The following is an 11,632-nucleotide window of genomic DNA, read 5'->3' on the forward strand; positions in this document are numbered from 1 at the left end:
ATTAGGGTATATCTTCCTATTAATGGAGGTGCCATTTCATTCAAAAGCATGGAGCAATGGATGAACACTTCTTCGTTTACGGAGGCAAAGTTCATTGCGTGCTATGAGGTAACTATGCTGGGATTATGGTTGCGGAATTTTATTGTAGGGCTTATGATTGTGGATTATATCTTCAAGTCATTAGTAATTTACGGTCATAATTCTTTCAAGGTATTCTTTTCTAACATGGAGTTCCTTAAAGTTAGGGAGAATTTTCTTAATCGAGTGGCTGCTAAGAACATTTCTACTATACAGTTGACAGTGGATCCCACGACTAAAGGGATTTCGCCTAAGTTGTATACGGAACATGTGGATCATATGGGTCTTGTAGTAATTAGTGATTAATTACATTTTGTCACTTTTAGCTGCAACATAAAGTGGATGATTCTGTTTACATGTTTTATACATATAAAATACATAAAGTGTGTACGCATTAAGGTTTGATAAAACAGACTCTCCCTAATGACAGATAAAGGTGGACATGGCCATTCGCGAGCCTATTAAATAAAGTTTCAAACCACACATAAAGTGTACATTAGTGTGAATCTGTGCATGTGATACATTGAAGGTATCATTTCCTGTTGGAGGTGTATGCCGCTATGATTCGTACATTTGAGATACACTATAAGGGTGTACAATAAAGATAAAGTTAAAGATATTTTGGATTGAAGATTTTCTAAAACTGTGGCCATAAAGTTTTCAAAATAAGTATTTAAGACTCTAAGTTGCTTTGTGAATATATACCAATGTGGACCAAGTGGGAGAATGTTGGCATTTTTTGTGTGGCCCACGTTGGGACCCACACAGGAAAAACGTTTTGGATTCTACTAGAGGGCTTATCCACTAAAGTTGTATTTACAAAGGGAGTCTATAGATAAGTCCCAAAGTGATTTTAATTAATAAAAGACTAAGTGTTTGAGGTGTGGTGGGAAGCAAAAAACACACAGTCCCAAATCCTACAAATATGTGTTGTTCTTTATGGAAGAACATGCGTAGTTTATAACTGAAGTTTCCATGTAAAGAGGGTCCCTAATCTGAGAGGAAAATTGTTCCTACGATTCCAACGATCGAGCCCTAAGATCTTCTATTATAAGAAAACTCTTTCATTGTTGGTGGCGCATTGAAGTTTGTGGTTTCAACCGTCGGTTCAAGGGAATTCACAATCATAAGATCTAATCGCCATGGCCAGAGGTAAGTTCCGCATTAATTACATAGTAATTTATGGTTTAACACATTGTACTCTAACCTTATGACCATGTACTTGTTTTAGTATCATGGCCCACTTATTATATTTACCTTGGTAGCATGTGCATGGATAGTGATACATCCGCCCCCATTTCTTGCCAGGTACTACTCTTTTTACACTACAAGGGGTGGCACAAGGAAGAAAAGGGCGTGGATATATCAATTCCGTATATGATGTAGTGAATGAATGAATCTCACTAATATAGTGTTCTAGTTCTAGAAGAGCAGGTAAACCCAAATATCCCTTGTCCCCACGAGTTTTTACAGTACTAAAACAATCATGACCACATGTGCAAGCCAACTGTCTAATCCTTAGAGCCCCGCGTATGGTCTCTCTCCATCTCTCTCTTTCTTTTTTCTCTAGAAGGGAGAACGAAGCACGGAAGTACTAGGTAGACTGTAGACATAAGTTTCATTGAGACATGTGGACCCACCCTCACAGGAACTTCTCTATCACTTGACTAATAGAAGGACGAGATTTTTTTTTTATTTGGAAAAAAGACGAGAGCTCTCTAGTGACAAGCGGGCAAGAAGATAGAGGGCATGAAACTCCAGATTGCAAAAATCAATTTGAAATTGACCAAATCATGGTCAATTTCACCATTTTCTTTATTTTCTAAACCGGATCTTTTTCCCCTGAAAAACATGTTGTTTGAAATGAAGTTTTGCTAGCTATGGGTCCAACTATGTGTTTCTTTTGCCTGCATGTATTACCAATCTTCTAGAAATATATTATTGAGATTCCGTCCTTCTAGATGTGTGACACAGGAAAAGATTAGTTTGACAACTTAGGAATGGTGCTCCCTCTCACACTGTCTCTTTCTATGTCTCTCTTTTTGTCTGTGGGCCAAAAATTTGTCATTCAAACATCACTACCGTCCTTACATAGACAGCCAAGCATGAAATCCTGCCTATAAATACTAGCAATACTTCATATAATCCATCAAACAATTGAGAACATCTCTCACTCTATAGAGATGGGTTTTGTTGGCATATTTCAAGCGGTTTTCGTAGTGTTGCTGATATCAAGGCTGTGGAGACTCTTCAAAGTTCTCTTATGGAGGCCTTATTCCTTAACAAAATCATTTGCAAAGCAAGGAGTAAGAGGACCCCAATACTCATTCATGTCAGGTTCTTTAGAGGAAATCAAGAGCCTGAAGAAGAATGCAGAGGAGATGGTAATGGATACTCATTGTCATGACATCACACCTAGGGTCTCACCCCACTACTCGAAATGGTCCTCACAATATGGTATGGTCATACTCTCTTCTCTTCTATTCTCTTATCATGTTACAAAATGGTTGGTTTTACGCCTATCAAAAACGAATGGTGGGCATCATCTCTCTCTGTTTTTCCCCCTCTTTTTGTACATTAAAAATGCGGATGCTTTCCAAAACACGGCCAAATCCAATCATAATAGATTTGGTGTCAAAGACTTTTGATTGACTTTGTAAGGCAAAACACGGACCAAGATAAAGAACGCGGCCAAGGTAAAATGGGGTTAAGTTCTTAGAAAGGCGTATCAGACTAAAAAAATCAAAAAATGCCCAAAACTTTAAACATAATAAATCAAAACAGGGAGCTGATATCTGCTTAATTAACCATGTTTTGATAATGGGACGAACTCACCTCGTTTGTTTTAACCAGCTGCCAAAGGCTATTCCAAATTTACAATCATGTAAAAAAAAAGTAAATCTTCTAGATTTGTGTAGTCAACTTATCAAAATTCAAAATATAAACCTTTGTTGGGGCCATGAGTGTGTCAACGGGCCAGTCAATCTGTATTTGAAAAGTTGGCTAAGGCCAAGCTCATTGACCATTTGTCAAAAGCCAGCTATTTATGAAACGTTGCCAATTAACTTAATATAATGGTAATTATATACAGTAATTGCTTTCTTCTACTCCACCCAACATTAAACATCCAAATGCTTTTTTCTACATGGTTTTTGTGTGTGAAATTACATGGTACTCTTATATTTGTGCTAATCTCTAGAGGATTTGAGTTAGATAAATGAATATGATTATTCTTTGAGATTGACTGTAGTTTAATTTACCATGCAGGAGAGAAGTTTTTTTACTTTTTTGGGACAGAACCAAGGATCTGCATAACTGAACCTGATCTTGCCAAAGAAATACTGTCAACCAAGTTTGGTTTTTTCACCAAACCTAAGCCAAGGCCTTCAATATCAGCCCTGATGGGGAAGGGATTGGTTATGGTTGAGGGATCGGAATGGGTTAAGCATAGAAGGGCTGTCAACCCTGCTTTCAACATAGACAAGCTCAAGGTGAGATGCCTATTTCCCTTCTAAAGTTTTTTTTCCTCGTGAGCCTATTTCCCTTCAAAAGTTTTTTTTCTCGTGACTGTTAAAATACTTGTACATTTCATCAACATGTTAAGCTCAATGTCAGATTGGTACCCAGTTTTTGCCTTATAAGACTTGTAAAGTCTATTAAGATCTTAAGCTCAAGAGAACATAGGTACCAATTTTCTTTGGTCTTATAGTCACTCTTTCTGCACCATTTACACGATGGTTGAGTCACTTGTCTGTTGCCTTAGATGTTGGGTTTTTCATTTTCAATATATTTCCCTTTCTATGACATTTTTTTATGTTTAACATCTTGAAGTTGAAACAGATAAAAAATAGATTCCATTAGTATTAACTTGTGTACTGAATTTAACCTCAATGTCAGATATCCATCTTCTTTTTTCACAAAATTACCTCTTTAAATCTGTTTCATGACTCTTAGAAAACATAGACTGGGATGTAGTTGTGGTATTAAAACTAAAGCTCAGAGTCTGAGATGATATAAAAAACCAAGTTTAATCCTCCATGGCTATTGCTTTTCATTTGATAGGTGATGACCAAGAGAATGGCGTCTTGCGCTTTATCGATGCTTGATCGGTGGCAAGATTTGGTGATTCAAGACAAGGGACAATGTAAAGAAATAGAGATGAATATCGAGTTTCAGGAGCTGACTGCAGACATAATCTGTCATACTGCCTTTGGTAGTAGTTTCAATGAAGGAAGGGAAGTCTTTGAGGTGCAAAAAGAGCTTCAACAATTGGCCACAGATTCTAGTAATGATATCATCATCCCTGGTAGCCAGTAATTACCTCAGTCCCTTCCTCTTTTTAAATATTTCAAATCCGCATGGTAAACAGAATCCGTAGATTCAATTTTATACTAGAGAAGAACTTTACATGATAATATCGACATTTTTTAATTGCAGGTATCTTCCTACTAGGTGGAACCTTCATATATGGAAACTCAATAGAAGAATGAGGAATACACTTGCACATATAATAGAGAGTAGGCTAAATTCCAAGGATGGAAACTATGAGAATGATCTACTTGGGATGATGATGGGAATGTCAGAGACTGGCTCTGATAGGCAGAAAGGGAACCCGAAGCTAAACATGAAGGAAATCATGGATGAGTGCAAGACATTCTTCTTTGCAGGGCATGATACCACAGCTAATTTACTAACTTGGACTATGTTCTTGTTAAGCTTATACCCAGAATGGCAGGAGAGACTCAGAGAGGAGGTATTGAGGGAATGTGGGATGGAAATTCCAGATGCAGATAAGCTCAACAAATTAAAATTGGTAAGATGATTTTAGATTTTTTTTATTTTTCCACATACCTAAAGCACAAACTGATAAGAACAAAGGGATGGAAAACAATATCAATACACTTTACAAATTACAGACTTACAATAGTTTTGTTTATTTTATATTAAGCACAATGTTGATAAATTTTGTAGGTGAACATGGTAATTATGGAAACCCTGAGGCTCTATGGTCCGGCGATTTATATGACCAGAAAGGCATCCAGTGATATGATGTTGGGAAAGTTGATGATCCCAAAGGGCACAGTTATAACAATTCCGTTGCAAATAATCCACACCAACAAGAAATATTGGGGTGAGGATGCAAATGAATTCAAGCCATTGAGATTCACAGATGGGGTCTCAAAAGCAGCAAAACATCCTAATGCTCTAATGCCATTCTCTCTTGGTCCAAGAACCTGCATTGGGCAGAATTTCGCAATGTTGGAAGCAAAGATGGTGCTAGCCATGACCCTTCAGAGGTTCTCCTTCACCCTCTCCCCACAGTATAAACACGCGCCAGCAGAGAAACTCACTCTTCAGCCAGAGTTTGGCCTTCCTATTCATCTTAGACCTTTGGGTGTATAAAACAGGAACAAACTCTTCAGTTTTAAGTTGCATTCGTAGTATATGTACTTTTTCATCCTTTTCTACATGTCATTAGTTATCTAAAAGGTCTTACCAGTTGGCTGGGCTATCCTGTTAAATGGAATTGAAATGTGGTCTGCTCTATAATGAAGCAATTTGATAGTGTATTTAAATAAATTTTGCTTGTTTAATGGATGAAAACTCTTAGAGAATCATGTCCCGGAATAGCCTTTAGCTCCATGTGATGAAAAATGCTGTGGATTTTAGGACATGGTATTTATAGTTTCTAAAGCAATCTGTGGTTTTTAAAAAAGTATCAAACTTCCCCAATGGAAGGAATTACATTTCACAACTTTATTTATGAAGATTTATAACAATGGATAGCCAAAGATATGTAACGGCTTTCAAGATAGCATTATTTTTCAAAAATTATCTTGAACTGGTCATGGCCAAAATAGTTTCAATTTTTCTAGATAGCTCAATCCAGCCATACCAAGGCCACTCAGGCAAATGAAGAATTCAGAGCGAGGGAGTAGCAAATTGTAACATGGAAGCTTAATTTTAGGCATAACTTCTTTGATAGAGAGATTGCTCAGACACCTCTTGTCGACTCTCTTGACTCCTGCTATGTTATTAAGAATACGGAGTGATGGAGACCATTCTAAGGCCCATATTTTAAGTTTTAAGTATTTTCCAGGTGTATTTAACTTTCTTAGGTTATAGGAGGTAGGCGTGCAATTCGGGTTGGGTTCAACCCGGAAAAAAGTTAGGTCAGGTCGGGTTCGGGTTCTGGTTGAGTTTTCCCAACCCGGGTTGAGTTCGGGTCAGGTTCAGGTTGAGGGCTTGGGCAACCCGACCCGAGTGAAACCCGACCTTTTTTTATTTTAGTAAGCTTAAAATGTCTGGTTGGTTCAGGTTGACTCGGGTCGGTTCGGGTTAAGGTTGATAAAAACGGGTCCATCAGGGGGTCGGGTTGAACCTCATTGGGTTGGAACTTGGGTCAGGTCGGGTTCGGGTTGAGTAAATGGTTCCTCTGGTCGGGTTTGAGTTGGCCTCAACCCGACCCAACCCGACCTGAGTTGCACGCCTAATAGGAGGGGTACCACGGGTCTTTTCCCAACAATATCACCTAGGCAGTGTTCTTTTGATTTCCTTTTTCGCTTATTTTCCGCGTAGACCTCACCTTTTTCGGCATAAATGTATTTTTTGGGTGCTTTCTTGTTTTCCTCGCCGTCCTCCTCAGATTGTCATCGTGCTAGCCATCTCTAGGTACGCTCTCTCTCTCTCTCTCTCTCTCTCTCTCTCTCTCTCTCTCTGACCTCCATTCTCTGTGTATGGGTTTCATTTGACGCTTCCCCCCTCTCTCTCGCTGTTGAGTTAGTGATACAAAATCATCAGTTGTATTTCATTCTTGGAGTGGATCCCACTTGGCCCTTTTAAGTGGGATGTGTCTCTCTCTCTCTCTCTCTATCTATATATGATTTGTATATGAACGAGAGGTTTTGAAGAAGAAGGGAAAATGTAGAGAGAAGGGGAGAAAAGGCTAGGGCAAGGCAATAGGGTTTTCTCTGGGGCTCTATGTGGGCTTTTGTGGTGAAACAAAAGCAAGGTTCTTCTTCTTGAGGAGAAAGCTAGGGCAAGGCAAGAGGGTTTTCTCTTGGGGGCTCTAGGAGAGCTTTTGTGGTGGTGCAAAAGCAAGGTTATTCTTGAGGAGAAAGCTAGGGCAAGGCAAGAGGGGTTTTCACTTGGGGGCTCTAGAAGGGTTTTTGTGGTGAAGCAAAAGTAAGGTTCATCTACTCAAGGTTGAGGAGAAGGTTTAGGGCAAAAAAGAGGGGTTTTCTCCAAGGCTCTTGGAAGGCTTTTTTGTGGTGAAACAAAAAGGGTTGTTTACTTCCAGAGGGTGATTCACCCTTCTCGTCGTCGATGGGGTTGGCTTGGACATTAGTAACTCGGGGGTGGGAGGGTGGAGGAGGAGGGTTTAGCATTGGCCATCGTGACAACCGGCTGAGGGGACAGGTTACAAACAAGTACTGGTAGTTTACCTGGCATATCCGCTACTTATTGAGTCAAACCATTGAGCTGGTCCATCGTGGGACTAGTCAGAGGGGGCATAGTAGACACCAGGGATTCTTCTATGCGGGGAAGTGTAGACACCCCCATTTTGCTCCGCTTTAATCAACAAAGAAGTTAGTATTTTTCTATCGGTTTTCCAGTATTTTCTATTTCCGTGTCCGTTTCTTACACTATCTCGATCTTTTCGATCATTTCCACCGTGTTTTCCATCTTTTCCAGCAGGTGTTGAGAAAGAGTGTTCATGAAGTTCCAAATAAGAGGAGTTTGTGCGAATTTCGTGGTCCTACAATTGTGATTTGGGTTGAACAAGCGAGCCAACATAATTTTCGATTGGAAAAAGTTCAAATTTCAAGAGAGTTTTAGTCTTGTTTGGGCCCACCAACAATAAATTCTGAAAATTATTCTAGAGGGATTCGGTCACTCAAGTGAGGCTCATTATTTGCACAAAGAGGTTCATGAGATGGACGGTTTGGATAAATTCTAAAAGTAATGCGGGGGGCGCAACCTGTTTACGTTTTAGCCCATCGAATGGACGGTTTGGATCGTCCCAAGGTGCTGATTTCTAGAGGTACAACATATTCACATTAAGGGCCATCGCTTGCACGGTTGGGATCATACATGGAATTGATTTAATGAGGCGCAAACCAATTTGCATTGGGATATCAAATGTACAGTCAAGATCATCTCATGGAGGTGATTCGCAGGACACCGCCAATCGGTATTGCGACCCGTTTATATCATGGCACCCTAAATGGACAGCTAGGATCATCCCATCAAGATAATTTGAAGGTGTAGCCTAATTTATATTGTAACCAATCATTTGGGCGGTTTGGATCAGTCCATGGGATTATTTTGCCATGGGGTATTAAATAGATAGCTAGGATCAGTTTCTAAGGATGGGATAGGGGAGTACGGATTATTTTGCAGCCCAGTAAATGGGTCGTTTGGATCATCATCCTATATGTTGCTCATTTTCACATGTGGACCCTACAAGGTGGTTTCTTAGAGAAGTGGTCATCGGATAGAATCATATGGGCATCAAGTAATGACTAATTCAGTATACGTGAGAATTAGAAATTTGCATGTAAACTAGGTGTGACTTCATACAATTTCTCTCTAGAAGCTGCTGTTGATATCCCATTTCATGAAAATTCCAATTATAATATTTATAAGTGGGACCAGCGCTTTCTTTTTCTTTTTTTCTTTTTTCTTTTTTTTTAAAAAAAAGAAAAAAAAGAAGGCAATTTAATTGCTATTCCCAAGGGGTCGGTTAAATGTGTTGCATGTATTGCATGGCCAATGTGGAAAAAGAAGGCGGGATGGATTAATATTTGTGGGGCCCACACGGATTTTTAGCATTGGGAAATGTGATGTGCTACACATTCACTCGGCTTTGTGTGTTCTAAATATTGCAATTTCAAAAAGGAATGTATGTTACTATCACCTTTTCTAAAATAAAATAAAAAATTCCTTTTCTCCATATGCAATACGTTTGTGGTAGAGGCTGAGCACCATTATATAATTAGCAACAAGGAGTTTGTATGGTGGAGGTTGCCTTAATACAATTGAAGCATGCTACTCGGTTCACCAAAAATAGACTTACTTTCTTTCTTCCTTTTATTTTATAAAGTATGTGAGTATGTCTCTTTTTGGATTTTAGTAAGACTTCCTTTGTTTTTAGAAATGAATATATAATGCAATGTCCTCTTTCTATAAAGAGAAGAATGTATAATTTTCTCTTCTAGTGCAACTCCCTCTCTCATCTCTCATGATGGCCCTTTGTTTTTTTTGAGAACTTTCCCTCTCACATCCTCACAATCGGACAATACTTGGAGAGTTTTAGATTTTGTATTTTTGGGATCTTTCATTGTCCAATGGAAAATAAAAAATGTTAAGCAAGGTAACATGCATTTTTAAAAAAGAAACAATCCATTGGTATAAGGATTGTTTCCCAAAATTGGAGGAGGATGACATACGGTTTTAGAGTGACCCTCATTCTCTCCCGAATATAAAAAAAGAATAACGTTCATCTTTTGGGGGTTCCTCCATCTTCCTCTAAAAATCTACTATTTCACACCATTCCTTCTCCCATCACTCGATTCCCACCACCAAATTTAGCCTTAGTCAAAGGATCAAGCCACGGCGAATTTCACAAAAAGCGGGAAATTGGCAGCAAGCATCAAAAGAGGCTGAAACTTCGCCTTTGTGTCGGCAAATTCTCTCGGACGCGGATCGGATCATCACCAAAACGGTTTATCTCTTCCGGCGATTCAGGATTTTCTATAGCGTATAAAAGGGTGCGACGAAGCGTATACCTCGGATTTACGCACCCTGGAGACGAGGAGCGCGACCAAAGGTAGGATCATTCTTCTCTGATTTTTTTAGAATTATTCCGTATTTTTTTTACGTATTTTTGCATGGTTTTAGTATTTACGCTCATTTAATTCAATAATATATGGGTTGGCTCAAAATCGGGTTTACATGAGTGTTTTGAAGTCCGATTCGTCTCGAAGTTTAATACAATGATCTGTTTAAGTAGACTAAAAGAACCATCGGATCGGGTCGGACATTGGATCAAAAGATTTTGAGAATTCGAGTGAAGAACGGAATTTCATTTAAAATAATGACTGAGAAATTAAGAAATTGGAAAAAATAGCTATCTCAGGATGATCTATTTTGTGGGATATTAACATTTTTTTATATTCATCACATCAGAACAATGTTAAAGGACATTTTCCGAAGTCGTAATTTTCTCAAAAATCATGTTTTAAAAATAGAAACCTCTTCAAAAATATCTTTTTGAAGAAGAAAAATGGAAAATATACCAAATAGATTTTAAAAATAATGAAATTTCGTGGAAAAATAAAATGATATTGATATATTCTACCATGAATTTTAATGATTTTAGGATTTTATTTGATATATTATTTGATATGTTCTTTGAAAATAATCAGATTTTGTGAGATTTTTTATTAACATCAAATCATAATTAAAATTTTCAAAATTTTCACAGTAGTCTTATATTCCATATTTCATGCTGCTGTAACATTTTCAATTGCTTTGGAATTTGTTTCCTAAGAGATGTAGTGTAAATTCATAATCTGGTCTGCAAATTAAAAAATCCGAAATTGATAGTAAATAGTATCTAAAATTCATGAAACTTTCACAGCATACTATGCTCACTCATATCTTATTACTGTAGAAATTTCAATGAATTTAGATTTCTATCTCTAAGAGTTTCTGTGTAAATTTAACAATCTGGTCGTATTGTTATTAAATCAAAAATTAATAGGATCTTAATATAAAAATCAGAAAAACTTTTTCCAGTAAGCTACATTCATTCCTATCTTGTTACTGTAGAAATTTCAGTTCATTTCAAATTTGTTTGCAATGAGTTCATTTGTAAAATCACTCAAGCGGTCTGAAATTGATAAAATCCATTAAAAATTGAAATTAATCAAAAATCATTATGAAAATTTCTAAAGAAGCTTAAATTTCTGTCACATGTTCATTCCTTAATCCATTGAAACAGAAATCTTAGGAGCCTTAGATTTTCCTTGTAAAATGGCCATAGCATCCGTAATCGTACCCCAATTGCAATCGATACTTGACAATTTGAGTATTTAAGTTATAACATGTTATTGACTCCGAGGTTTACTGTCCACGGAAATCCTGAGAGATATGCCAGGCAATAAGGTGCTATAACTTAAGTATTAAATTGCACAAGGGAAGAGCGCACGATTCCCTTCCGTGGATGCTATTCGAGGCCGAAATTTGTGAACCCTAGAACCTTTGGTATTCCTTAAATGTTTAGGAACCGAAAATCCTTGAAATCTGAAAATCATTAGCTTCAACAACTTGAATCAATTTACCTCATGTCTTTCGGAACCGTTGGATTACGGTTTCCATCGTAAGAACCATTAGAGCCCTATTTAGGAACACTTACGTCATGTCGTGTCCTAGGTTTTAGAGAGTCCTAGAGTTAGGAGTCCAGCCTCATCACGGGCGTTTGCTATGGATAGTAATCGTGCCATAGGTCTAGTTACACTAGTCACCCAATCTTTTCCTAGGACGTAGG

General features: G+C 37.9%; 1 protein-coding gene across 1 annotated transcript; it reads left to right on the top strand.

The window, feature by feature from the left end:
• The first annotated feature begins 2,210 nt into the window (after positions 1-2,210).
• LOC143855930 (cytochrome P450 709B1-like) lies at positions 2,211-5,658 on the top strand. Its single transcript, XM_077365993.1, has 5 exons — positions 2,211-2,535; positions 3,346-3,569; positions 4,141-4,391; positions 4,516-4,891; positions 5,050-5,658. The coding sequence occupies exons 1-5, from the start codon at positions 2,262-2,264 to the stop codon at positions 5,479-5,481; spliced, it is 1,557 nt and encodes a 518-aa protein (XP_077222108.1). The 5' UTR covers positions 2,211-2,261; the 3' UTR covers positions 5,482-5,658.
• Positions 5,659-11,632: the final 5,974 nt, after the last annotated feature.

The sequence above is a fragment of the Tasmannia lanceolata genome, unplaced genomic scaffold (genome assembly GCF_043159265.1).
Source record: "Tasmannia lanceolata isolate RefF3 unplaced genomic scaffold, GAP_Taslan_0.1 ptg000002l, whole genome shotgun sequence".
NCBI classification, from domain to species: domain Eukaryota; kingdom Viridiplantae; phylum Streptophyta; class Magnoliopsida; order Canellales; family Winteraceae; genus Tasmannia; species Tasmannia lanceolata.

Excerpts from the sequence above, each read along its gene's own strand:
- LOC143855930 (XM_077365993.1), top strand. The coding sequence starts at position 2,262 with ATGGGTTTTGTTGGCATATTTCAAGCGGTTTTCGTAGTGTTGCTGATA. Across the intron at positions 3,570-4,140 it reads TCAACATAGACAAGCTCAAG|GTGATGACCAAGAGAATGGC; the intron begins GTGAGATGCCTA and ends TTCATTTGATAG. Across the intron at positions 4,892-5,049 it reads AGCTCAACAAATTAAAATTG|GTGAACATGGTAATTATGGA; the intron begins GTAAGATGATTT and ends TAAATTTTGTAG.